Source organism: Oncorhynchus mykiss, chromosome 12 (genome assembly GCF_013265735.2).
Source record: "Oncorhynchus mykiss isolate Arlee chromosome 12, USDA_OmykA_1.1, whole genome shotgun sequence".
Lineage (NCBI taxonomy): Eukaryota > Metazoa > Chordata > Actinopteri > Salmoniformes > Salmonidae > Oncorhynchus > Oncorhynchus mykiss.
In genome coordinates this window covers 27,781,479-27,808,148 of record NC_048576.1, presented here as the reverse complement: position 1 = coordinate 27,808,148, position 26,670 = coordinate 27,781,479, and the positions used below count along the sequence as shown (strand labels likewise).

The window sequence follows — 26,670 nt, the reverse complement described above, 5'->3', positions numbered from 1 at the left end:
GTTATGTTTGGGACAAATCCAACAAAACAAATCACTGAGTATCACTTCATATTTTCAAGCATGGTGTTGGCTGCATCATGTCATGGGTATGCTTGTGATCGGCAAGGACTCGGGAATTTTCTATGGAATAAAAATAAACGTAATAGAGCTAAACACAGGCAAAATCCTGAATCAGGAAAACCTGGTTCTGTCTGCTTTCCACCTGACACTGGGAGACAAATTTACCTTTCAGTAGGGCAATAACCTAAAACACAAGGCCAAATATACAGTGGAGTAGCTTACCAAGACAACATTGAATGTTTCTAAGTCACCTAGAAACAGTTTGGACTTGAATTTTCTTGAACATCTATGGCAAGACTTGAAAATGGCTGTCAAGCAATGATCAAAAACCAACTTGAGAGAGCTTGAAGAATTTTAAAAAGAATGTGTAAAAATTGCACAATCCAGGTGTGCAAATTTCTTAGAGACTTACCCAAAAAGACACATCGCTGTAATTAAAGGTGATTCCAACATGTATTGACTCAGGGGTGTGAATACTTATCTAAATTACATATACAGTGCATTCGGAAAGTATTCAGACCTAGAGCTGGCCTCTCAGCCAAACTGAGAAATCGGGGGAGATGGCCTGAAAATAGCTGTGCAGCGATGTTCCCCAACCAACCTGACAGAGCTTGAGAGGATCTTCAGAGAAGGGCAGATACTCCCCAAATACAGGTGTGCCAAGTTTGTAGGGTCATACCAAGAAGACTTGAGGCTGTAATCACTGCCAAAGGTGCTTCAACAAAGTACTGAGTAAAGGGTCTGACAACTTATGTAAAAGTGATATTTAAGTTTAAAAAATGAAATTAAAAATGTGGAAAAAGTCAAGGGGTCTGAATACTTTCCAAAATCACTGTATTTCCTTTTCAAAACATTAGAAAAAAATTCTAAAAACATGTTGTTTTCACATTGTCATTATGGGGTATTGTGTGTAGATGGGTGAGAAAATATTTAATCCATTTTGAATTCGGGCTATAACAACAAAATGTGAAATAAGTCAAGTGGTATGAATACTTTCTGAAGGCACTGTACAAAATACCCTTCAACTGACACTTCTTTTAGTGATTTCAGATCGTATATCAATGTGTCCAGGAAAGCCTATTTTAAGAGCATATCTGCTAGCACAAGTTTAGTGCTGTAGTCTTGTGTTCAGAAGTTTTTTTGCATCCATAATTTTTCATCTTAAAATGCTCATGTGTCACTTATCATGCTGTTATACACAGAATAAAACATGGCAATATCCCCAAATCCTACAACCCATTCCTTTTCTTTATCCAGTGTTCAATAATTTGCCAAAAAAAGCATCAGAAGAGTCTCCCTTTTAATATCAATTCATTACAATAATTCAAATAAGGCAATATGTATAATATTAGACAATATATGAAGACAACATACAACAGATAGACAACAATTACATCTGCCTTAGATAAGGCTATCTACGTTATGAAAATTATATCAAAAACATGGTTTAGATTAAATTAGGTTAGATAACAATCTAAACAGACTGGCTGGTGGAATTATTGGAATGTTACCAAAATGTACAGTTGTCTGGTCATCTCCTGGTCCATGACATAAAGCTTTTTATCCAGTATTCTTTGTACAGTAGCACAACATTGCAATAGGGTTGTTTGCAATACAGCATGAGAGAGAGAGAGCGCAGATAGAACCCATGTGTGTAGGCATACCTTGATTGGTGTAATAATTTCTTAATTTTAGAAGCTTTTCTATTCAGATACAGTGGTCAGTCAGTGATAGTGAGCTACAACAAAGAAGATGTGTGTAAGCTGTGTGGGACTCATAGTAGGGGTGCAGAATCAAGGGCCTGTACTCGAGCAGCAAAAAGCAAGACATGCTTCTCAACTGCTGTGTTGATTTCCTTTTGTGAGGCACGAGGATTCTTCTGCACAAAGTCTGCAATGCTCTGGATACATTCTTTCTGTGAGGACAGAAGAAAAGCAAGCAGGTCAGCAAGTGTCTACCCAGACACATAAACATGAACCACATGAACACTACAGTCAGGGCCGGCTCTACGGGTTGGTAAAGCCGGGCATGGACAACCTCCAGTTTTGTTTCCCCATAAACATAACAAATGGTATATACCCGGTTTTGCCAGGCCTGCCAGAGACACAGACCGGGACAGAGGCTATATGCCGGGTGTACGCTCATGATCTGAGGAGGGGTGAGGGAGAGGGTATGCAATAATGTAATATTTAGTATTTAAAATAAAAAAATGCATTCAATTGGGCACCTAGCCATGCAATGTCACAAGGTACTGCCTTTATTGCCTTGTTTAGGAAGCTCATTGGATCCCAGGGTCGGTTTTATTTTTTTACAGAGAGGGGGAAAAAGTTATTAACTTTTGCAGACAGCGACAGCTAATAATAGCCTAGCTAGTAGTTTCGTTAAGTTTTGGTAATGGCGCGCTGAATAATTATAGCTAGTTGGCTAAGCTTTTATCAGCATGGATATCCAAAAATGGCTGGGCACTACCAAGAGCAAAAAAACTGATGACCACCATGTCGAGAGTAGAGGTTGACCGATTAATCGGAATGGGCGATTAATTAGGGCCGATTTCAAGTTTTCGGAAATCAGTATTTTTGGACACCGATTTGGCCAATTATTTTATTCATTTTTTACACCTTTATTTAATCTTTATTTAACTAGGCAAGTCAGTTAAGAAAACATTCTTATTTTCAATGACGGCCTAGGAACGGTGGGTTAACTGCCTTGTTCAGGGGCAGAACGACAGATTTTTACCTTGTCAGCTCGGGGATTCATAAACATCAATGCCTTTCTTAAAATAAATACACAGAAGTATATATTTTGAAACCTGCATATTTAGCTAAAAGAAATCCAGGTTAGCAGGCAATATTAATTGTGTCACTTCTCTTGTGTTCATTGCACGCAGAGTCAGTGTATATGCAACAGTTTGGGACGCCTAATTATGTAATTACGTTATTATGACATAACATTGAAGGTTGTGCAATGTAACAGGAATATTTAGACTTATGGACGCCACCCGTCAGATAAAATACGGAACGGTTCCGTATTTCACTGAAAGAATAAACGTCTTGTTTTCGAGATAATAGTTTCCGGATTCGACCATATTAATGACCTAAGGCTCGTATTTCTGTGTGTTATTATGTTATAACTAAGTCTATGATTTGATAGAGCAGTCTGAGTGAGCGGTGGTAGGCACCAGCAGGCCCGTAAGCATTCATTCAAACAGCACTTTCGTGCATTTTGCCAGCAGCTCTTCGCAATGCTTCAAGCCTATCAACTCCCGAGATTAGGCTGGTGTAACCGATGTGAAATTGCTAGCTAGTTAGCGTGGTGCGCGCTAATAGCGTTTCAAACGTCACTAGCTCTGAGACTTGGAGAGGTTGTTCCCCTTGCTCTGCATAGGTAACGCTGCTTTGAGGGTGGCTGTTGTCGATGTGTTCCTGGTTTGAGCCCAGGTAGGAGCGAGGAGAGGGACGGAAGCTATACTGTAACACTGGCAATACTAAAGTGCCTATAAGAACATCCAATCGTCAAAGGTTCATGAAATACAAATGGTATAGAGAAATAGTCCTATAATTCCTATAATAACTACAACCTAAAACTTGTTACCTGGGAATATTGAAGACTCGTGTTAAAAGGAACCACCAGCTTTCATATGTTCTCATGTTCTGAGCAAGGAACTTAAATGTTAGCTTTCTTACATGGCACATATTGCACTTTTACTTTCTCCTCCAACACTTTGTTTTTGCATTATTTAAACCAAATTGAACATGTTTCTTTATTTGAGGCTAAATTGATTGTATTGATGTATTATATTAAGTTAAAATAAGTGTCCATTCAGTATTGTTGTAATTGTCATTATTACAAAAAAAAAAAAAAAGTTTAAAAAAATAGACCGATTAATCGGTATCTGCTTTTTTTGGTCCTCCAATAATCGGTATCGGCATTGAAAAATCATAATCGGTCGACCTCTAGTCGAGAGTGATGCCAACTGACCAGCCTGCAAAGATATGGCGGGCCTTTGTCAGCAATGCCTACTGTGCTGTTGGCACTGAAACATGACTAACATTTTGGGGGAATCTACAGCAATGTGTGAAAATTCGTTCTCCAGAACATAGTCAGTGAACACAGAGCATGTTACATCAATGAGAAGCCCAGCTTATCCAGCTAGCCTTTGAGAGGGACCTCATATTGCTCAAATGAACAGCAAACGTGGTTTCTAAAAACAGATAAAGCAACACCTCACGGCACAACGCCTCTACAGTGGGGAGAACAAGTATTTGATAACCTGCAAAATCAGCAGTGTTTCCTACTTACAAAGCATGTAGAGGTCTGTCATTTTTATCATCATCATGAAAATCTTTATACTCTCTTTGGATAATTCATTCCAATCATTTAAAAGTTAACAGCAGGTATTTTGCATGTAAGTTTAAGTATTTTGATAAAACAAAAATCCAGAAAATCACATTGTATTATTTTTAAATAATTATTTTGCATTTTATTGCATTTAGATTCTGTCTCTCACAGTTGAAGTGTACCTATGATAAAAATTACAGACCTCTACATGCTTTGTAAGTTGGAAAACCTGCAAAATCGGCAGTGTATCAAACACTTGTTCTCCCCATTATTTGACCTAGATAGTTTGTGTGTATGTATTGATATGTAGGCTACGTGTGCCTTTTTAAAAAATATATGTAGTTCTGTCCTTGAGCTGTTCTTGTCTATTAATGTTCTGAATTATGTCATGTTTCATGTGGACCCAAGAAAGAGTAGCTGCTGCTTTGGCAACAGCTAATGGGGATCCTAATATAATACAAAAAAATAACTGACAAGTATATTTTGCCAGGAAGAAGAATGAAAGGTTGAGAGGATGAGAGGTTAAACACAGCATCGAGGAGACTGCAACTCTTCTAAGCATCTTTCAGATTTATCTGTGATTCTTAATGTCATCGATTGCTTTTACGGGTCTAATTGCTAATGATAGATATACAGCTTTGAGTTATTTGAAGGGTATAAGGACAATGACCAATGTAGCCTAATTGGTTGTGCTATGAGGTGAGCCCTGGTGCAGTGTTCCTGTTGTCCTGGCTGTCCACTTCAACATCACATGCTTTCTTGTGTGCACAATGACATGTGTTGTGTATATGGCTGCATTTCAGATTGGCCTACATTTTGTATGTCTCAGTATTAGGACCAATACCATGTGTAGCCTACTAAAAGAAGCAGGCAAACGTTCACTCTTATCATTCATTTGCATTACACAGTCATTGTGTGATAGTATTGACATCACCTTTACAGTAGCCTATGAAAACGACACACAGCCTACTTTTTCACCCCCCTCCCTGCTCTCTTGCTATAGTGTGTGTGTGTGTGTGTGTGTGTGTGTGTGTGTGTGTGTGTGAAACTGTGAGAAACTCTCCCACACAGAAAATATTGTGCACCTGGAGAAGTGGCAGCTTGGTTATGCTTATTGCGTAGTGTCACAAATTCAACAGCAATGTAGCCTATAGTTGTAATGATTGAAGTTGATGCTATGAAGCCTGTAAGAATCTTTGTGTGATCTGTGTGTGTTGGTAGGCGCAAATTATGTGTAGGCCTTAGACAGCTACGGCTGCATTTCGGATACACTAGTATGTCTAGTGGGGTGCATATATTTATTGTGTTATTATATACAACAAAGGTTGTTGATATTGTATGACCATGGACTTAAAATGCCCCCTTAGGCATGTCATCCTCGAGCGGGGCCTGACTAGAATATGTTTGACAACTTCTGCCAAGATTGTTTAGTATGTAGACTGCTCCTATAGATTATAAGAATTGTCTTTCCATTCTGTTTAATCAATTCACCTTAAAAGCGTCCACTTCTCTTTGTCCTGTGAGACGGTTCATGAGCTCTCGTGCCACCTGAATGCCTGTGATGGCCGTTAAGATCTCCTTGTCTTTTTCGCTGTCTGAACGGAGCCAGCCCAAAAGCGCTAACTGGGAAAAGAGAGGGCAGGTTAGCAGCTGAGTACATGTTACAGCAACCACATCTTTAATCTTACAGCACAATTCTTAATGCATTTTTCAGCCAAACGAAAGCCCTGCCCTCCCACTTAGTTTACTATAGCTGAGCTATGGGGCTGGAGAAATAACCACTCTCAAATTCAAAGACGGACCTATAGACGCAAGAACTGACATTGCTTATAACCATCTGAGTAAAACAACCTTGTATTTTGGGACATAATGAAATAAGAAAAATGCTATATGAAGTACCCTGCCCGGTTTTGCCAATGAATGTAGCGCTAGGGATATCATTAATTTAAATAGCCATTGAACAGATCAAACAGGCTCTAACCAATAATGTATATGCCTATGACCAGAGCCATGTATTAAGATACATCTAAATATAGCTATGGCTCTGACTAACCAATCTATCTGCATGACATTATATCTATTATAATTTGTAAACTAAATACGTCCAGGCTTTATCAATCGAAAATACTGACCTGCTGGAACAACTGCGAATTGGACATTTCACCTGGCCTCGATGATCCGGACATGTTCAAATATTTTACGTAAAACAAATATACAAGCTACTATAACAATAATTCTGTAGTAATGTAATTATCCAATTAAAATGAACAAAAATTTAGTCTCAATCTCAAGACTCACAGGCCAAGAACGAACCCCGTGTATCCACTTCCTGTTTACATTTAACTACGCTACGTCGTGTGCTAAGATCTGCTACGCAAGTTACCACCACCGTGTGGCTATAGCGAGAATCTTACATAGTAATATATAATAATAATATAATTAAGCAATAAGACCGAGAAGCCCCTGACTGCAGTGTGCAGTTCCGGTCCGGGATCAATGTGGGCGGAGTCAAACGCGTTTAACCCGAACCCCTCCTTTCGGGTGACCTAAATAGTTTTGTTCACGTCGAAGGTATCAACGTCAACGAAAGCGAGTCTTAATCGAATTTAATCTAGTTACATGGATAAACACATTGGACATTAGGTGTTAGTAAATTTAGTTTTGCCTTTGTTAACTGTAAAACGAAGTTGCTCATTGCCGCTCTGATTCTTTTCTAGAATTACAATGCGTTATAGCTGTTTCATTAACCACTACCTATATAGTTTTTCAGTATAAATCCTACTATTTTAAAGTCATAAGTTTGAAAGTTGTATGTCAAAGTGTGTCTGTTCATATTTGAACACATTTAACAGATACTGAGGCCACAAGCTAGGGAGATTTTCTTTCTTGATCCCCTCCATGGCACTGGCTGGAGAGAAAAGTTGCACCCAACCATTCATGTTTTTCGGGCACCCGGTTTCATCCCATCTGGATAGTGGTAGTTCAGTTTAAAAATTGTACTTTTTCTTAACTTTCACATACACTGTGTTCACAGAAACATTGCTCGAATCTTGTCCCCTGGACCTTGGAGGACTTTTGGTGTGGATGATGTTTAGGTCAGATATTCCTTTAAATGATTCCACTGAACCATTTGATTGTCATTCCTTTATTGAAAATTGTACCTTGTTCACACCACAGGGCCTACCAACGCAAAGTTTCTCAAACAAATGTGGGGTGTTTGTTTTGATGGTAAGATGCTGGTTATTCAGTATTTTATATTAGTCCTATTTTCTGTTGTTATAACATATGAACAATTATTATTTCTGTGCTTGCAGCACACTATTGTGGTGCCTAGTTCTCCTGCAGAACTTTCCATGTCGTATGTCTTTTTTAATTTTACCTTTATTTAACTAGGCAAGTCAGTTAGTGGGTTAACTGCCTGTTCAGGGGCAGAACGAGAGAATTGTCAGCTCGAGGATTTGAACTTGCAACCTTCCGGTTACTAGTCCAACACTCTAACCACTAGGCTACCCTGCCACCCCAAAGTCTTGAACATTATACAAACTTCCTTAAAATAATTTGTTTCACTGTAGCCAGACTGACCTGAATCTATTTTATGTATGTAATGTACGTCATTCACTCACTAAGGTCTGAAGAAGTGAGGTTGAAAGATTGAAACAAAACACAGGTAGGAGGTATCATATGATGAGTGGTATAGTCTTAAACCAATGTTTAAAGACTTAACCCCCCCCCCTCCAATATATTTTAGGATGATGTATATGACTCTCCCCCAAGAAGTCACAGCATGTCACATCAGCCTCCAGCTCTGCAGGATCAGGTACTGTATAGACTATTAGCTAAAGTAAGGTGCATTCCTGTACACACATCCCTAGAGGTTCCCTTACATTGCTTAATGACAACAATCGGTTTTCTTTCTAGACAATACTGAAAACAAAATGCAAGGCGAACTGGGAGCTGTGAACTGTGTATGTAGTCTACTGTGTGTAATGCTGAAGGCTTGATGCATATAATAGACTTGTTGAGTAGTTATAGATATCACTGAAAACCTCTTTAGTAATGGTGGCTTTTGTTTCCATGGTGGTATTGTAAAAACTTTACTTGATCACCCAATGAGGCACAACTCTTAATTTTTCTTCTTCCTTTTTCTTCAAGGAAGCAGCAAGGTGGTGCGAACGGCAAACATTTAAAGGCAACATTTCCCTCCCTAGTGTAATTGGGATGGAGGGTGGAAGACCGTATTACAACCCTTAAAGAACTACGGTTGTATGATGGCCTGGATGAGGAGGAAAATATTCTCCTTGAGAAACCATTCATGTTCTCGTTCCAGTTACAGAGAGATGATGAGATGTTCTATGTGGAGGCAGTTGACAACAAGAAAATGACTGTCTTTGCCTCTTTTGAGGAGCAGGAGTGAAGCAATTTTTGAGGAGTGGTCAACCTTGTTTTTGTCTGCTGTGTTAATTGTTTCATTTGTTAATTGTGTTATGTTGTTTAGTAAAGATGACTTAGAAGTCACCCGAGTCTCTGATCTCTTTACTGGAGCTGGTATAACTTAATGTACAAAGCACATTCAGCTTGCCTATATGGTATAGTCTGTCTCCATTCTGATGAGGAAAGTAAATAGCATTATAAATCAGGATAGCTAGTAACTGTATATTTATTCTCAATTAAATAATATAAAGTTAACATTTATCAACGCAATCTTAACAGTACATGACAAGTCTGTTGTTCACCGCAACAATATCAGTAGCTTGTCTCAAATATAGCATGAAGCAAAAAGTGTTTCAACATATGTGCTGGTACCACTTTATATAATATTTCTTACGATCTTCAAAAAGGAAATATGTTTGTATTCAACGTGTTCCTTGCACAAACGTGTGTGTTTGTATTCAGTGTGTGACTGTCAAACCTGTGGAGGACTTTCAAAAAATACAGTGGGCATGGTCAAATGTTTGACTCCGCCCACATTGAGCCTCACCCCAAACTGCACATTGCAGTCAGGGGTACATTGCCAACATACATAATCAGTACATACACACAATATATAGGTCTAATAGTACAGTGCAAATTACAATACATTATACAGTATATACAATGTCTGTGTCTCTTCACAGTCCCCTTTGTGCAGTAAGGTATTATTTTATCTGTTTTTTGAAATAGGTTTTATTGCTGGCTTGAGTTACCTGGGGTGGCAGAGATCCGTGTAGTCATGGCTCTATTTGAAATCTATTTTGGACAGATTTTGGCGAGAGATAACCCTCTTGCTTCACCTATTCCTCTCTGATAGGGCGTAGGGTCAAGGGGTCAATTTGGGATTGGACCATTAGATTTGTCTACTGTCTGTTGCTGACTGGCAGTGTCTAAATTACTCAGGCATTTCTAATTGACTGTATATTTCATGAGCATTAAATTAAATCAAAGTTTATTGGTCGCATACACAGATGTTATAGCTGGTGCAGAAAAATGTTTATGTTACGACCTAACAATGCAGTAAGAGTACACCATTTCTATTTTTAAAAGTATTATAAAAATCTAAGATCCCATAACTTGACCTCCTGTGACACGTAAGCATATAATAGTATTAACTAGACCTTTTACATAAGTCAAATTCACTTCCCATACTGATGATAAAAGTCTTTAATCCAAAACACTCAACAGGTAAATGTAGCTAGATGAAAGTAAGTATTTTACAACAATGACCAGAGCAACTGGTCTGCTCAACCCAACAAACTCACTGGCCAGAGATTGACTTAAACATTTATCATCATCATCATCATCATCATCATCATCATCAGTGGTATCCAGCTCTATGAAAGAGCACAGTGCATTGGTACTGTCATACAGTTCAGAACAATGGCCATTGCTTAGGACAATGACTGCACTTACTCAGCTGCAGATTGAAAGTAGTAATCTGACTAGTGAATGATGAATGTAACACAATGGATAACGCTGTATTATCCACATAACTAGAGGTAGCTACAACAGAGGGTGTGGAGACGGAAATAGTGTTGGTTATCGCTCTGCCTTAGGTTTGGAGAAAGTTCCTAGTTGCTTTGTGTTCACATCTTTCAGCTGGTCTAGCTGTCTCTGTCCGCGCCGGTAAAGGTATTCTATGTGCATGACATCAGTCTTCTTGATGCTGGAGTTCTCTCGGAACTCATCCCGGATCCTGGGTAGAAAGCCTGGCTTGTCCTGGCCAGCACGCAGGAACTGGCGGTACAGAGACAACACCTGTTTTTGCAGCTTACTGTGGCGTGCCATGGTGTGGAACACAGGGCAACAGCAACACAGTTGGCAAGGGAGGACGACTAACCGAAAGATTAAGCAGTCTCACCGTTGACTAAGTCACAAATGCATCAGAGTGTAGATGAAGTGTCTCCTAAACCTATGGGGAAAAGACATAGTTGCTGGTGAAACAAGGATCTTATCTGGCCTTGTTATAAATCTTATGGTTGTAGCTAGGTGAATTGCTGAAGATACAACTACTGTCCAAAATAATGTATTAGCGTCATGACAATGCCTCTTCCCCCTCAGGAGGCTGAAAATATTTGTCATGGGCCCTCAGAAAGTAGTACATCTGCACCATTGAGTGTCTGCAGTACTGCTTGGTATGGCAACTGCTTGGCATCCGACTGCAAGGCGCTACACATGGTAGTGAGTATGGCCCAGTACATCACTGGGGCCAAGTTCCCTGCCATCCAGGACCTCTATACCATGCAGTGTCAGAGGAAGGCCCTAAAATTATCAAAGACTCCAGCCACCCAAGTCATAAACTGTTCTCTCTGCTACCGCATGGCAAGCGGTACCGATGCACCAAGTCTGTAATCAACAGGACCCTGAATGGGGCGGCAGGTAGCCTCGTGGTTAGAGCGCTGGGCCAGTAACCGAAAGTTTGCTAGATCGAATCCTCGAGCTGACAAGGTAAAAATCTGTTGTTCTGCCCCTGAACAAGGCAGTTGACCCACTGTTCCTAAGCTGTCACTGTAAATAAGAATTTGTTCTTAACTGACTTGCCTAGTTAAATAAATAAAAAACAGCTTCTACTCCCAAGCCATAAGACTGCTAAATAGTTAACCAAATAGCTACCTGGACTACCTGCATTTAAAGTTTGTCCAAAAAGGCTGACTCATCACATACGCTGCTGCTACTGTTTATTATCTTTCACTTTATTCCTAGCTAAACAGTGCATTCAGAAGGTATTCATACCCCTTGATTTTTTCCACATTTTGTTACGTTACAGCCTTATTCTAAAATGGATAAAAAAATTACAAAAAATAATCAATCTACAATACCTCATAATGACAAGGCAAAAACAGGTTTTTAGAAATGTTTTAAAATGAAAAATTACACTTACATAGTTTTTTTTTTTTTTATTTCACCTTTATTTAACCAGGTAGGCCAGTAAAGAACAAGTTCTCATTTACAACTGCGACCTGGCCAAGATAAAGCAAAGCAGTGCGACAAAAAAAAAGTTACACATGGGATAAACAAACAGTCAATAACACAATAGAAAATATGTATACAGTGTGTGCAAATTAAGTAAGGAGGTAAGGCAATAAATAGGCCATAGTGGTGAAGTAATTACAATTTAGCAATTAACACTGGAGTGATAGATGTGCAGATGAGGATGTGCAAGTAGAAATACTGGTGTGCAAAAGAGCAGAAAAAACAAAAAGACAAAGATGGGGATGAGGTAGGTAGTAGGTTGGATCGGCTATTTACAGATGGGCTGTGTATAGCTATACCAATCGGTAAGCTGCTCTGACAGCCGATGCTTGAGGTCAGTGAGGGAGATACAGTGGGGCAAAAAAGTATTTAGTCAGCCACCAATTGTGCAAGTTCTCCCACTTAAAAAAATGAGGCCTGTAATTTTCATCATAGGTACACTTCAACTATGAGAGACAAAATGAGAAAAAAAAATCCAGAATATTTACATTGTAGGATTTGTTAATGAATTTATTTGCAAATTATGGTGGAAAATAAGTATTTGGTCACCTACAAACAAGCAAGATTTCTGGCTCTCACAGACCTGTAACTTCTTTAAGAGGCTCCTCTGTCCTCCACTCGTTACCTGTATTAATGGCACCTGTTTGAACTTGTTATCAGTATAAAAGACACCTGTCCAAAACCTCAAACAGTCACACTCCAAACTCCACTATGGCCAAGACCAAAGAGCTGTCAAAGGACACCAGAAACAAAATTGTAGACCTGCACCAGGCTGGGTAATAGGTAAGCAGCTTGGTTTGAAGAAATCAACTGTGGGAGCAACTATTATGAAATGGAAGACATACAAGACCACTGACAATCTCCCTCAATCTGGGGATTCACGCAAGATCTCACCCCGTGGGGTCAAAAAGATCCCAAGAACGGTGAGCAAAAATCCCAGAACCACACGGGGGGACCTAGTGAATGACCTGCAGAGAGCTGGGACCAAAGTAACAAAGCCTACTATCAGCAAGGGCATTGAAGATGAAACGTGGCTGGGTCTTTCAGCATGACAATGATCCCAAACACACCGCCCGGGCAACAAAGGAGTGGCTTCGTAAGAAGCATTTCAAGGTCCTTGAGTGGCCTAACCAGTCTCCAGAGCTCAACCCCATAGAAAATCTTTGGAGGGAGTTGAAAGTCCGTGTTGCCCAGCAACAGCCCCAAAACATCACTGCTCTAGAGGAGATCTGCATGGAGGAATGGGCCAAAATACCAGCAACAGTGTGTGAAAACCTTGTGAAGACTTACAGAAAACGTTTGACCTCTGTCATTGCCAACAAAGGGTATATAACAAAGTATTGAGAAACTTTTGTTATTGACCAAATACTTATTTTCCACCATAATTTGCAAATAAATTCATTAAAAATCCTACAATGTGATTTTCTGGATAATTTTTCTCATTTTGTCTGTCATAGTTGAAGTGTACCTATGGTGAAAATTACAGGCCTCATCTTTTTAAGTGGGAGAACTTGCACAATTGGTGGCTGACTAAATACTTTTTTGCCCCACTGTAAGTCTCCAACTTCAGTGACTTTTGCAATTCGTTCCAGTCATTGGCAGCAGAGAACTGGAAGGAAAAGTGGCCAAAGGAGGTGTTGGCTTTGGGGATGACCAGTGAAATATACCTGCTGGAGCGCTTGCTACGGGTGAGTGTTGCTATGGTGACCAGTGAGCTGAGATTAGGCGGAGCTTTACCTAGCAAAAAAAATGGTATTCAGACCCTTTACTCAATACTATGTTGAAGCACCTTTGGCAGCGATTACAGCCTCAAGTCTTCTTGTGTATGATGCTACAAGCTTGGCACACCTGTATTTGGGGAGTTTCTCTCATTCTTCTCTGCAGATCCTCTCAAGTTCAGTCAGGTTGGATGGGAAGCGTTGCTGCACAGCTATTTTCAGGTCTCTCCAGAGATGTTCGATCAGGTTCAAGTTCGGGCTCTGGCTGGGCCACTCAAGGACATTCAGAGACTTGTCCTGAAGCCACTCCTGCGTTGTCTTGGCTGTGTGCTTAGGGTCATTGTCCTGTTGGAAGGTGAACCTTCGCCCCAGTCCGACGTCCTGAGCACTCTGGAGCAGGTTTTCATCAAGGATCTCTTTGCTCCATTCATCTTTCCCTCGATCCTGACTAGTCTCCCAGTCCCTGCCGCTGAAAAACATCTCCACAACATGGTGCTGACACCACCATGCTTCATCGCAGGTATGGTGCCAGGTCTCCTCCAGATGTGACACTTGGCATTCTGACATGCACTGTCAACTGTGGGACCTTATATAGACAGGTGTGTGCCTTTCCAAATCATGTCCAATCAATTGAATTTATCACAGGTGGACTCCAATGAAGTTGTAGAAACATCTCAAGGATGATCAATGGAAATAGGATGCACCTGAGCTCAATTTGACGTCTCATAGCAAAGGGTCTGAATACTTATGATAATAAGGTTAATGTTTTTTATACATTTGCAAAAAATTCTAAAAACCTGTTTTTGATTTGTCTTTATGGGGTATTGTATGTAGATTGATGAGGGAAATTAATTTAACACATTTTTGAATAAGGCTGTAATGTAACAAAAGGTGGAAAAGGGAAGGGGTTGAATACTTTCCGAATGAACTGTATGTACATATCAACCTCAATTACCTCGTACCCTTTGTACAGGGTTGGTTCCAGGCATAAGCGACATAAGCAGTCGCTTAGGGCCCCCAGCTGCTAGGGGACCCTAAGGAACTCCGTCAGGGTCTAAACTTACTATTTAGACTAGAGTAAGAATAGTAGAATACACCAGGTGCAATTTTGAAATTTGGTTGTGCATCAGCAGTTTTGCACTTGTTATATCAGTGACTGACAGTCACTCAATTAGCCATGTCTGCTAACAACTTTTAGATTGTTAGTTAGTCTAGCCAGTTAACTAAACTTGTAGTATTCATGGCTGAATACCGACCAACATGCAGGGCAAGTGCCCAGGGGCCCTGACCTCCAGGGGGCCCCTATTCCTTTTGTAAGTCATTCTCACTAAGATATCATATTAACAGAAGTCATTACAAAATGTGTAGAATTGCAGGAAATCAGCTTCAAAACTGCAAAAATGTCTCTCCACCGATGGCAAAATGAGTAGCATTGCAGGAAAACATACATTTCTCTCCACCATCAAGAAGGGGGCCACTATAATGTTTTATCATGAGGTGGAGGGCCCCCCAACCTCATTTTGCTTAGGGTCCCCAAAAGTCTTGAACCAATGTATCTATTGTTCCTTTTATTATAATGTGTTTTACTTTTCTATTACTTCTCCACGTCCCATGGCAAAATGTGTAGAATTACAGAAAATTAACTATAAAACTTACAATTCTCTCCACCGTCAAGAAAGGGGGCCACTATGTTTTACCGTGAGGTGGAGGGCCGCGCTTGTATATACCCAAGTTATTATTACTTTTATATTACTTCTCCCAAAAAATATCTCTATGCATTGTTGTGAAGGGCCCATAACTAAAAATGTCACTGTTAGTCCACACCTGTTGTTTATGAAGTATGTGAGGAATACAATTTGATTTGATGACAGCCCATGAACCTTATTATCCCTGACGATTAATAAAGTATGGACAGTACACCAACAGTATTATACCAGTGAGTCACATCAATAAAATCGGAGAACTTCTAGCTTGCGCGCTTTCTGACTGACCTATACGAACAACAAAGAGGAAAACTTTACAACACATTTTACATATAGACTGATACCCGAAACACCACAATATGGGTTAAAGTCAATTAGCTAGATAGCTAGCGTAGCTTTACAGGGGTAAGTTAGCTAGAACTGCTAGCTAGCCAGCTGACCTACCTTGATAGTCAGTGTCAACTTCGAAAAAAGCTTCGCTTGTCTTTAACAAAGAAGTGCGTCTCATATCAGCTCTGAACCTTTCATTAATAACCTATTTAGCTACAACTTAAACAGCACGAGGAGAATATTGCTAACACGCACTACCACAGATGAGCATAATGAGCCAAACTTTTTACCAGATGTGTAAATCTGAAGCATCCGGTTGGCGTTACCACTCACCACCAAATATGGTGATCAAAGCAAGCCCAGTGGCTGGCAGTGGGAGAATATGGAGCGAGATGGATTTTGGCAGTCATACTGCACATTTTATCATCGATGAAATATTTGATCTCAAAACAGTTTTCTGTTCCCAAAACTATAATATATTAAGAACAGAGTGAACTACGTTTTGTAGACTTTACACTTAGCAAAAGCTTCTAAAAATGTGCGTTGTTTAGGAGTGCAAGGGCAAATTGAGTTATTGCACATGCGCCCTTCACAGAAGAAGCGTTCCCTAACGGATATATGCAAATTCATGCTAGAACCCGCCAATAGGATCTCGCTAGCTCTTGCTTGACACGGCCCACTATGATTAATTTGCTTCTGTTGGAAACGAGTCTGTGGTCTATCTTGGGTTCGTTAAAAAAATATATACTAGCCACTAGCTAACAGTATGACCTTAATGATAACTCATGTTATGTTCATGTTACGAAAGCCAAAGACGACGGTACTATTGCTTTGGGTATTACACTTCCCTCTATTGGCTTGATTGTCTCACTTCTCAATGTTGCTGTCAGCTCAAATCAAATTAAAGTTTATTGGTCACATGCACTGTGAAATGCTTACTTGCAAGCTCTCAGAAATAGTGCAATACACATTTATACAAACAAATACACAGTAATTGATAATGTTTGTAAATATTTACACATAATAAGAATATACAGACCTAACTATGAATTTTGCTAAAGTGAGTAGGGACATGGTAGAGTAGCTTAGACAAATAGTAGCAGCAATGGTGCATATGTGTGTGTGTAAGGGTGGGTGAGTCTGCAAATAGTCTCTAAGATGCAGGTGTGAAAAGAGCAAGTGCAAATAGTCTAGTGCAGGTGAGTACAGGTAGACAGGTCTGTGCAGGTAGACTGCTTCGGGTTAGCTGTTCAACAGTCTTATGGCCTGGAGGAAAAGTTGTCCCGGAACCGACGAGATCTGATGCTCCGGTACCGCCTGCTGGAAGGTAGCAGCTCAGATGTTGGGGAAATTAACGTTTCAACCATTTTTTTCATTTATGAAATAAAACAAATCAAACAAGTTCATATATTTTTTTATTTAAGAAAATATACTCAGAGGAATTCTATGCAAGCTATCATTCATTTCACATCAGTTTTTTTTTATACCCTACAATGAAAGTATGAGGCAATGTCAGATACTAGTGCAATACAAGGGTTGAGGTACCATTACAAACTGTGTATTTTGGGTCCTGGTTGCTGATTGGCTAAAACAGTATTTCAGTCTTGTATATCAGACAATATACCATGGGTATGACTCAAAAATACTTATTTACTGTTCTATTTATATTGGTAACCAGTTTACAGTTTACAATAGCAATAAGGCTTGTGGTATATGTCCAACATACCACACCCCCTCGGGCCTTATTGCTTAAGTATAGCATCAATCAATCTTTCACATAGGCGATTAGATGACTCAAATTGGAGCCTGGGTGCCTGCTTGTTGTGCATAAACAACTGAGTGTTAACAGACGTTATACTTAGCAAGTACCACTTCTTCTTGACTCAGGTCACATGAGGCTCGTACCCAGGACCTCTGCCTTGCTAACACACGTGACCACCTTCCTGAAGCATCTTACCAGTCGACACCACGTGAAAAGCTAGCTACACACTGGTGCAAGTAGGGACACTTCAGGCTGAGGAGTAAGTTTCACACATCCCCATGTGCTACATTAGCAGAAACAGACTGGAACCCAGGCTATTAACAAAACAGTGGCAGTTTCAGCATCCATTCACACAGTATAATAATGTTGGAACTGAGTATGCTGTAACAAGTATTGCGCATTAAATAGTTTCTCATTATGCATTATTACATTCTGCTGGCTGACACCTCAAGGTCATTGTTATGCTACAATAGTGGATGCATACAGTATGCAATAGATAATAGTTTTCAATGAGTTATTATCACTTTTGGCCAGTTAACTGGTAGATGCAACTCTTTCAGTATACAAGTGATATGTAAAGCATTGGCACTGAACCTAGTTTTGATTTTAGACGAATATCTCTAAATATCTTAATGCTCCATATACAAAGTCATACCAATACATTTGATTCATCTTCATCCTAATACATATATTTCAACAAACAGAGTTCGTGGGTGTATGTACTACTGGAAACTTTTACTTTGTATTACTTGTATTAGCTACATGCAATTATATTCCATATAATCTGGCACTTGTCAAAGCACATATTTATTGCTATATTATTACTGGGCTGGACTATAACTTACTTTTTGGGTGAATAAATATGTACAGTAATGTCTGTATATCACCTCTTTATTTCGCCTTTTAAACTGTTTTTTCTATCCCTCACTGGGAAGCACTATATACTCTAATGTTCACAACCTTATTTACTGAACATATTGAAAAAAGGCACATTATCAAGTTTAGCCATGTGTTTTTGCATAAATATGAGACCCACATCGATTATGAGAATTAGAGGGACAGGGTATGTAAAAGGCCTCTGTAATCACAATCCTAATTTCAACAGTTTTCTAGTTTGGCTCCAGAATGGATAAAGAAAAAACAATAAGAATAGGGTATAGAATGTGGGATTATAGGTGATGTGGAAAAATTAGGACTTTGGAAATGTATGATGTGGGGATGTGATACTAAGTAATCAAGTAATTAACTGTAAGTGGGAGAGTGGCTGATATTATAAAACAAGGGTGGGTGATTGTGGCATAAAATTGAACGGATCAATGTGTATGGTCAATAATAATGGGGGAAAAATGTCAGTCAGAGTCCTATGTATTCAGCAAGGAACACCACTAGCACCTTGGTGAGATTCTCGATAGTCTGAGAATGGATGTGTTCCGCTGTGTCCTCCAGAGTGTGCATAAAGGAGGGGAAGGGCGTTGTGATCATGTGTAGTACTGGAACCCCTGCAGGCATAGAGCAGAGTGGGTGGGAATGGCAGAGAGATAGAGGAAGAGAGAAGAAAAATGAGATAGGGTAGAGTGTAGAGGACAGATAGGGTAGACAGAGTTTGATAGAGCGAGAGAGAAAACAGGCAGATGGTACATTAAGTTCTACAGGGATAAAACTAAAGCAGGAGGAAACCAATCTCTGTAGATACAGTACAGTCATAAGGCCATAGTCTAATCAGCTGTGTAGGTATTCAATGTGTACTGTTAAACATCCATTCTTATTAGTCGGTAAATGTGCTCTCTAACCATCTGTCTATCTATGTACAGTAGGTGTGCTCTCACCCTGCTGGAGGAAGGGCACATGGTCGTCCTCCACAGGGCCCAGGTTTATGTCCTTCCTAAAGTAGCTCACCTCTCTGGGGTGGGAGGACAGCAGACCCAGCTTATGGAGTCTCCTCTCTGGCAGACGGACATGACAGCCACCGCGGGCCATGGTCAAGGCCAATGATAAAGAACGGGAGGAATAAGCAGAGGGGAGACAGAACATTGAGGGAGTAAGAACAGCTCACTCCAGGTGTCTTATTACTGTGCCTGAGTGAAATTAAAGTCAGATCAGCACTGGAGAGCCTGGTCCTGTATCAGCATGAGTCAGTCATCCACCTACCTAACTCTCTTTGCCTTGCTCCCTGGCTCTTTCTGTCATTCTAGTGTACCTCTGCCTCCTTCCCTCTACTTCACAATCTCCATTACAACATGTTTTTGCCCCATTATGATTAAAGTGAGCAATCAATGTGCTAACAATTCTTTCATTTATCTGGCAATTTTTGTGATACTGTATGTGGAGTAAAAATGTTGAGAAGTGGGGTGGGGGGGTCTTACCTGCATATATGAGCTCATCAAACCAGCGTACAGTGTTGTCAAAGTGGTTGACAAACATAGGGTCAGGTGCACCAATCAGATCCAACAGAACAAACAGGTCCTGCCAGTAAAAAGTCAGCAAATCAACACACAGAACACATTGCATACTACATATGGCTTGGCAAGGGAACATTGTAACATACACTAAAAAAGCCTCACCAAAGCATTTAACAGGGTGGTATGTTCGGCTCCTGGGGGGTGAGGGGTGCGGGACATTTGTTCAGCAAGGTAACGTGAGCCATACAGAGAGTCGGAGGGGCTTGGCTGCTCAAACGCCTCATTACCATCAAAGAAAACCAACTGCAATGTCACCTGTGACTTCTACCAGAGAGAAAAACAGACAGAGAGAAAAAATGTACAGGGGATGGAGTGGTAGATCTTCTTGTAATATAACATACAGTATATGTTTAGAAAAAAAAGTTATAGGTCGAATAATATGTGACTACCATTCAATATCCTTTAAAATGCATTGCTTCTGCTGCCAACATGGGAGATGACAGGTGAGTGTTAATGATGTCTGGGCTCCAACCCATCAATGTCTGCACAGTTTAAATTGGAAATAAATGTATAAATAATTCATGTGTAAGCATGGGTAAAACTCCAGATCTATATATAGTCTGACATCTTGGGAGAGTGGCAAACTCTTCAGAGGGTAGTCCACCCACAAACGATAGCACATAATTTCATCTGTTTCCCTACGCTTTCTGCAAATCCAACATTTTATTTTCCCCATGCAACCGAGAACTTAAAAGGATCTGTGAAGTCATCACTTTCATCCTTGCCCTCTAAAGCATACCTTGGCCCTAAAGTAGCAGAGCAGACACAGTATTTACCTGTTGTTTTAGCACTTTCAGGTGGACGTCCAGTGCAGTCACCAGCTCCAGTATCATGGCACAGGGGACGGCCGCGTCGCTGGCCCCTAGGAACCTCCTGAGAGGACCGTCGGGGGTTTTGGAAGCTGGGGGCATGGCCTTGGAGTCGTAGTGGCAGGCCAGCAGCAGACGACGCGGGGCCGAGGGGTCCAGGACTGCTAGCAGGTTGGAGAAGGTGATTAGTCCCTTTGGGGTAGCAGAATTAAAGGAGTCGACCTCCAACGACCAACCCGCTGACAGGAACTCTAGATGGCTGTAGATGTGCTGTGGCAATCACAGAAAAAAAGTGTGGTTTTAATTCCAGTAAACAAAATGTTAATTGTTAGAATAACATGTAAAACAGAGATTGAGAGATACCAGTTCAGACATTACAGACGTTCTACCCTGATGTCTCTTGCAGGAGTCAATAAATGTCCTAACCTCACGCACCCTACGGCTGCCTCTTGTACCTGGTAGTCTCTCTACCAGGATGGGCCTCAGGAGAGAGTACCAAAGCCTCCCCGAATTTACCTGGCCCACCAGACGTTTGATCTGGGCCACAGTGGACCTACGGGGGTTATGGGTCAACTGCAGAAGGGGAGGACAGCAGGAGAGAGAGGAGGCAGTTGCAGTATTTTTTTCACATATGCATTTTGAAAAACTGTCTGTTACCTTGCAGAAAATATTGTTAATTATTGAGCAATCAAATATCTGACTTGAGGTTAATTTTCTACCATCAGTGGAATGTATCAATATAGATGCTTATATAGCATCTATAGTTGAACAGACAGGGTTAAGTATTCCTGCTAGCTGGGGTGTGTAGGCTGTAGCAAGATAGCATCACCTAAAAAAGTATGCTACTCCTTTCGGATTGGTGCAATATTAGAAAACTGGAGGCTACAATATACAATAAACAATACAGTATCTATCACCTACCTTGTCTCTTATTAGGTCTGGCACACGAAATTGTATGTTATCGTGCATATGAATACTGTCATCATCATCTCTTGTATCATTACTCGACAAATAAAATCCAAGTGTCAGAGCCATAGCCAGCATCCCGCATAGACAAACGAGAAGCATCCGAACTCGGGACATCCGGAGCCGGTTGCAACGTCCCAGTAGCAGCTCCGTGCCCGTAGCAGATCGGTGCCTCCGGATGGTTCTCATGACTTGAAGTATGGATAGATTCACACAACAGTACAGTCTGGTACAGAGCCTTTCTCAACTATTTGCGTTAAAGTGCATATGATTCCAGGCTGGCGTATGGCAATGGAGAAGAACGCGCATGTTAATTATTACAAAAAAACAATATGACACCTTCCATGACTGATTGACTGTTTATGTAATTAATGAGGCCACTGGCTGCTTAGACTCGAGCCCATGTATGACATCTATTATTTCATTTGACACAATCTCAACAGGATATGCTACCATTCAACAAGAACATAGAGGATAATTTACCTGAATGGAACACTTTACACAGTCATGTTGGGACATGCATGCATCGGCAGATCTATTCAATTAAATCTACCAACGTCCACACCAGTCGAATATTGATTCCGCCATATCATTCGTTATGGCCTCATTTTTGCACGCCGAAGTTCCGTGTCTGCTGTTGGTGCAAAAACAAGAGCAGTATTCAGGCAGACAAGTTCAGACCGGTACCTGCTGCGAAAATGGTCGTGCACGAAAAGGTTTAGGTTTACAATCGATGGAGAAAAAAAGTACTGGAAAAGTGGCTTAGTGTTTTTGGAATACATTCTGAAATGACAACAGGCTAGATTTAAACAAATAAAATAATCCCACATTAGCCCCCAAAATATATATGTATTGTTTTATCAATATCTGTATAATTGTACATTGTTGAATAAATGATTGAACCAGACAACTGATTGGTTAATCAAGTAGGCCACATTTCCACATGGTAATGTTCAAATCCAATATATTTCTTACAAATCTTAGAACATTCACTGTACTCCCTAGGATAGGTCTGTGTCTAGCCTCGTGCAAAGGGATTGGCTTTTTTTTTTATTGCCAATGAGGTGACATGAATTGTAATTTATATTTCGCTTGCTTATCTCTGCTCGTCCGCTCACTATCAAAAAATGAGTCAAGTTACTCAGCTAACGTTAGCTGGCTACCTGGCTAGCTAGCTATATCGATTTTGCTATAGAATTAACGTTAGCTCAAATATATTTTAGTTAAAGCAGCTGAGGAAGAGGCGAAGCATATAAAAGTAAAAAATAATATTTGGTTAAAGGCGTGAAATTAAAACCAGTAACGTTAGCTAGACTGAGAGATGGCAAACTTCAGCTAGCTAGCAAGCTAACGTTACTTTGTATGGGTCTGTGAACGGTAATCGTGCATATTTGACGCCCCCTGTGGCAGATTTGAGCAATGGCACCAGAACCCGCAGGCAGGGACGAGACTCGCTGGAAAAGGTAGTTTTAGCTTCTAAAATGGCCTGTTGCATGTCACTGTCAATAATTAGAAACGAGGCTTGAATGAGATCATGATAATTATTTACTGTAGCTAAACATTTTTACTTATCTTACAGTGAGGATCAGCTGGACTGGAGCACATGCTGGAGGAACAGAGATTGCAGGCCTCCTGCCCATATCTGAGCCTAGGAATGGCCTCACCAAGGTTTATGCACTGGCATTCTTGATTTATTTGAATTCATGAATTCTCTGTACAAGTCTTTGTGTCCGTTTATATAGACAGTATGTGGGTGCATGTCTTTGCCTGAATTCAGTACGGTTACATTATGTGGGTGGGTGTTTCTGTGTGTGATGTCTCTCCTCTAATCTATCTTCAGAAGGAGACTCTGGTCCACATGCTGCGCTATTTTGACTTTCTTCAGAGTAGGATGAGGACCCCGCAGTGCCGCTTGCCTCCCCAATGCACCCCCAAGCAGGAACCCGACACAGGTACCACAACCCCAGCATCAAGACAAGTACAGACTATGTGCTTGAGTTTCATATCAATGCATTTACACTATGTGTTTTTGCATGCACAGGTTCTGAGAGTGAAGAGAACACCCCCTTTGAGCCCTGTACTCCCCCTCACAATCTAAAGGCCAAATGCAAGTATGTCTTCAGTCGTTCCCGCAAGAGACCTGCCCCCACCTCAGGTACCACTGCCTGCTGCCTGAGGGAAAGGAGGAGCTCCACGGTAACACTTTTATTAATATCACACGCTCAATATTAAGCTGTTTGAACCTTGTCCTTAGTGACCAAGGTGTTGCTGCTTTATGTTGGGTATGTATTAGAGGTCGACCTATGAATTGGGACCGATTTCAAGTTTTCATAACAATCTGTTATCGGCCTTTTTGGATGTCGATTATGGCCGATTACATTGAAATCCACGAGGAGACTGCGTGGCAGGCTGACCACCTGTTACGTGAGTGCAGCATCAAAAGGACCTTGTGGCTGCAAGGAGCCACGGTAAGTTTCTATCAAGCATTACACTTATAAAAACAATCAATCTTCACATAATCACTAGTTAACTACACATACTTGATGATATTACTAGGTCAACTAGCTTGTCTTGCATTGCATATAATCAACGCGGGGCCTGTTAATTTGTCATCGAATCACAGCCTACTTCAACTTCGCCAAACAGGTGATGATTTAACAAAAGTGTATTCGCGAAAAAGCACAATCGTTGCACAAATGTACCTAACCATAAACATCAATGCCTTTCTTAAAATCAATGCACAGAAGTATATATTTTTAAACCTGCATATTTAGTTAAAAGTCATTCATGTTAGCAGGCAATATTAACTAGGCAAATTGTGTCACTTCTCTTGCGTTCAGTGCAAGCAGACTCAGGTCAAATGCAGCAGTTTGGGTCGCCTGGCTCGTAGCGAACTGTGTGAAGACCATTTCTTGCAAATAAGACCGTAATTATTTGGCCAGAATTGTATAAAATTATGACATAACATTGAAGGTTGTGCAATGTAACAGCAATATTTAGACTTAGGGTTGCCACTCGTTCGATAAAATACGGAACGGTTCCGTATTTCACTGAAATATTATTTTTTTAAATCCCAAAATGATAGTTTCCGGATTTGACCATGTTAATGACAAACGGCTCGTATTTATGTGTGTTTATTATATTAGAATTAAGTCTATGATTTGATAGAGCAGTCTGACTGAGCGGTGGTAGACGGCAGCAGTCTCGTAAGCATTCATTCAAACAGCACTTTCCTGCATTTGCCAGCACCTCTTCGCTGTGCTTCAAGCATTGTGCTGTTTAGCCTATCAACTCCCGAGATTAGGCTGGCAATACTAAAGTGCCTATACGAACATCCAATAGTCAAAGGCATATGAAATACATATGGCATAGAGAGAAATAGTCGACGTGTCATAATAACTACAACCTAAAACTTCTTAACTGGGAATATTGAAGACTCGTGTTAAAAGGAATTGCCAGCTTTCATATGTTCTCATGTTCTGAGCAAGGAATTTAAACGTTAGCTTTTTTAAATGGCACATATTGCACTTTTACTTTCTTCTCCAACACTGGGTTTTTGCGTTATTTAAACCAAATTGAACATGTTTCATTATTTATTTGAGACTAAATTGTTTTTATTTATGTATTATATTAAGTAAAAATAAAAGTGTTCATTGTTCATTCAGTATTGTTGTAATTGTCATTATTATTACAAATATATATATATATATATAAAAACTGTCAGATTAATCGGTATCGGCATTTTTTGGTCCTCCAATAATCGGTATCGGCGTTGAAAAATCATAATCGTGCGACCTCTAGTACATATAAGACCCTGCCTGCCATTTTATTTTCCTTTTATTTATTTTTTTACCTTCATTTAACCAGGTAGGCTAGTTGAGAACATGTTCTCATTTACAACTGCGACCTGGCCAAGATAAAGCAAAGCAGTGCGACACAAACACAACACAGAGTTACACATGGAATAAACAAACATACAATCAACTACACAATAGAGAAAGCCTATGTACAGTGTGTGCAAATGAGGTAAGATAAGGGAGGTAAGGCAATAAATAGGCCATAGTGGTGAAATAATTACAATTTAGCTATTAAACATTGGAGTGATACATGTGCAGAAGATGAATGTGCAAGTAGAGATACTGGGATGCAAAGTAGTAAAAAAATATATTTAAAAAATAACAGTATGGTGATGAGGTAGTTGGATGGGCTATTTCCAAATGGGCTATGTTCAGGTGCAATGATCTGTGAGCTGCTCTGACAGCTGGGGCTTAAAGTTAGTGAGGGAGATATGAGTCTCCAGCTTCAGTGATTTTTGCAATTAGTTTCAGTCATTGGCAGCAGAGAACTGTAAGGAAAGGAGGAATTGGCTTTGGGGGTGACCAGTGAAATATACCTGCTGGAGGGCGTGCTACGCATGGATGCTGCTATGGTGACCAGTGAGCTGAGATAAGGCGGCGTTTACCTAGCAGAGACTTATAGATGACCTGGAGCCAGTGGGTTTGGCGATGAATATGAAGCGAGGACCAGCCAACAAGAGCATACAGGTCGCAGAGGTGGGTAGTATATGGGGCTTTGGTGACAAAACGGATGGCACTGTGATAGACTGCATCCAATTTGCTGAGTAGAGTGTTGGAGGCTATTTTGTAAATGACATCGCCGAAGTCAAGGATCGGCAGGATAGTACGTTTTACGAGGGTAAGTTTGGCAGCATGAGTGAAGGATGCTTTGTTGCGAAATAGGAAGCCGAATCTAGATTTAATTTTGGATTGGAGATGCTTAATGTGAGTCTGGAAGGAGAGTTCACAGTCTGACTAGACACCTAGGTTTGTGTAGTTGTCCACATATTCTAAGTCAGAACCGCCCAGAGAAGTGATGCTGGACGGGCGGACAGGTGCGGGCAGCGATCGGTTGAAGAGCATGCATTTAGTTTTACTTGCATTTAAGAGCAGTTGGAGGCCACGGTAGGAGTGTTGTATGGCATTGAAGCTTGTTTGGAGTTTTTACACAGTGTCCAAAGAAGGGCCAGATGTATACAGAATGGTGTCATCTGCGTAGAGGTGGATCAGAGAATCACCAGCA

At 40.4% G+C, this 26,670-nt stretch overlaps 2 protein-coding genes across 5 annotated transcripts; both read right to left on the bottom strand.

The window, feature by feature from the left end:
- Positions 1–1,340: 1,340 nt before the first annotated feature.
- On the bottom strand, positions 1,341–15,909 carry LOC110537321. 2 transcript variants are annotated; one of them, XR_005034933.1, is made up of 4 exons: positions 15,710–15,909; positions 6,531–10,783; positions 5,890–6,021; positions 1,342–1,975 (listed from the first exon to the last, which is right to left on the bottom strand). XR_005034933.1 is itself a non-coding variant. In XM_021623267.2 (3 exons), exons 1-3 carry the CDS (start codon positions 6,582–6,584, stop codon positions 1,835–1,837), a joined length of 327 nt encoding a protein of 108 aa, XP_021478942.1. In that variant the 5' UTR covers positions 6,585–6,882; the 3' UTR covers positions 1,341–1,834. The 2 variants fall into 2 exon arrangements, 1 of the variants encoding a protein (XP_021478942.1); XM_021623267.2 differs by lacking the exon at positions 15,710–15,909 and having other exon boundaries at positions 1,341–1,975; positions 6,531–6,882.
- A 2,080-nt stretch (positions 15,910–17,989) lies between these two features.
- LOC110537320 (glutaminyl-peptide cyclotransferase-like protein) lies at positions 17,990–22,266 on the bottom strand. 3 transcript variants are annotated; one of them, XM_021623265.2, is made up of 8 exons: positions 22,075–22,266; positions 21,547–21,869; positions 21,052–21,198; positions 20,593–20,895; positions 19,919–20,080; positions 19,721–19,820; positions 19,184–19,300; positions 17,990–18,856 (listed from the first exon to the last, which is right to left on the bottom strand). In XM_021623265.2, exons 2-8 carry the CDS (start codon positions 21,778–21,780, stop codon positions 18,711–18,713), a joined length of 1,209 nt encoding a protein of 402 aa, XP_021478940.1. In that variant the 5' UTR covers positions 21,781–21,869; positions 22,075–22,266; the 3' UTR covers positions 17,990–18,710. The 3 variants fall into 3 exon arrangements, with proteins under 3 accessions (XP_021478940.1, XP_036793200.1, XP_036793202.1); XM_036937305.1 differs by having other exon boundaries at positions 21,547–22,266; XM_036937307.1 differs by lacking the exon at positions 21,547–21,869.
- Between the last annotated feature and the right edge of the window lie 4,404 nt (positions 22,267–26,670).

What these genes read in the sequence shown, in the direction of transcription:
- LOC110537321 (XM_021623267.2), bottom strand. Translation starts at nt 6,584, where the DNA reads ATGTCCGGATCATCGAGGCCAGGTGAAATGTCCAATTCGCAGTTGTTC. An exon ending in ATTCGCAGTTGTTCCAGCAG is followed by an intron (nt 6,022 to 6,530) that starts GTCAGTATTTTC and finishes CTCTTTTCCCAG; the next exon opens with TTAGCGCTTTTGGGCTGGCT. An exon ending in GAGAAGTGGACGCTTTTAAG is followed by an intron (nt 1,976 to 5,889) that starts GTGAATTGATTA and finishes CTGTCCTCACAG; the next exon opens with AAAGAATGTATCCAGAGCAT.
- LOC110537320 (XM_036937305.1), bottom strand. Translation starts at nt 21,780, where the DNA reads ATGAGAACCATCCGGAGGCACCGATCTGCTACGGGCACGGAGCTGCTA. An exon ending in CAGACCTAATAAGAGACAAG is followed by an intron (nt 21,199 to 21,546) that starts GTAGGTGATAGA and finishes CCCCTTCTGCAG; the next exon opens with TTGACCCATAACCCCCGTAG. An exon ending in TGAAAGTGCTAAAACAACAG is followed by an intron (nt 20,081 to 20,592) that starts GTAAATACTGTG and finishes TCTCTCTGGTAG; the next exon opens with AAGTCACAGGTGACATTGCA.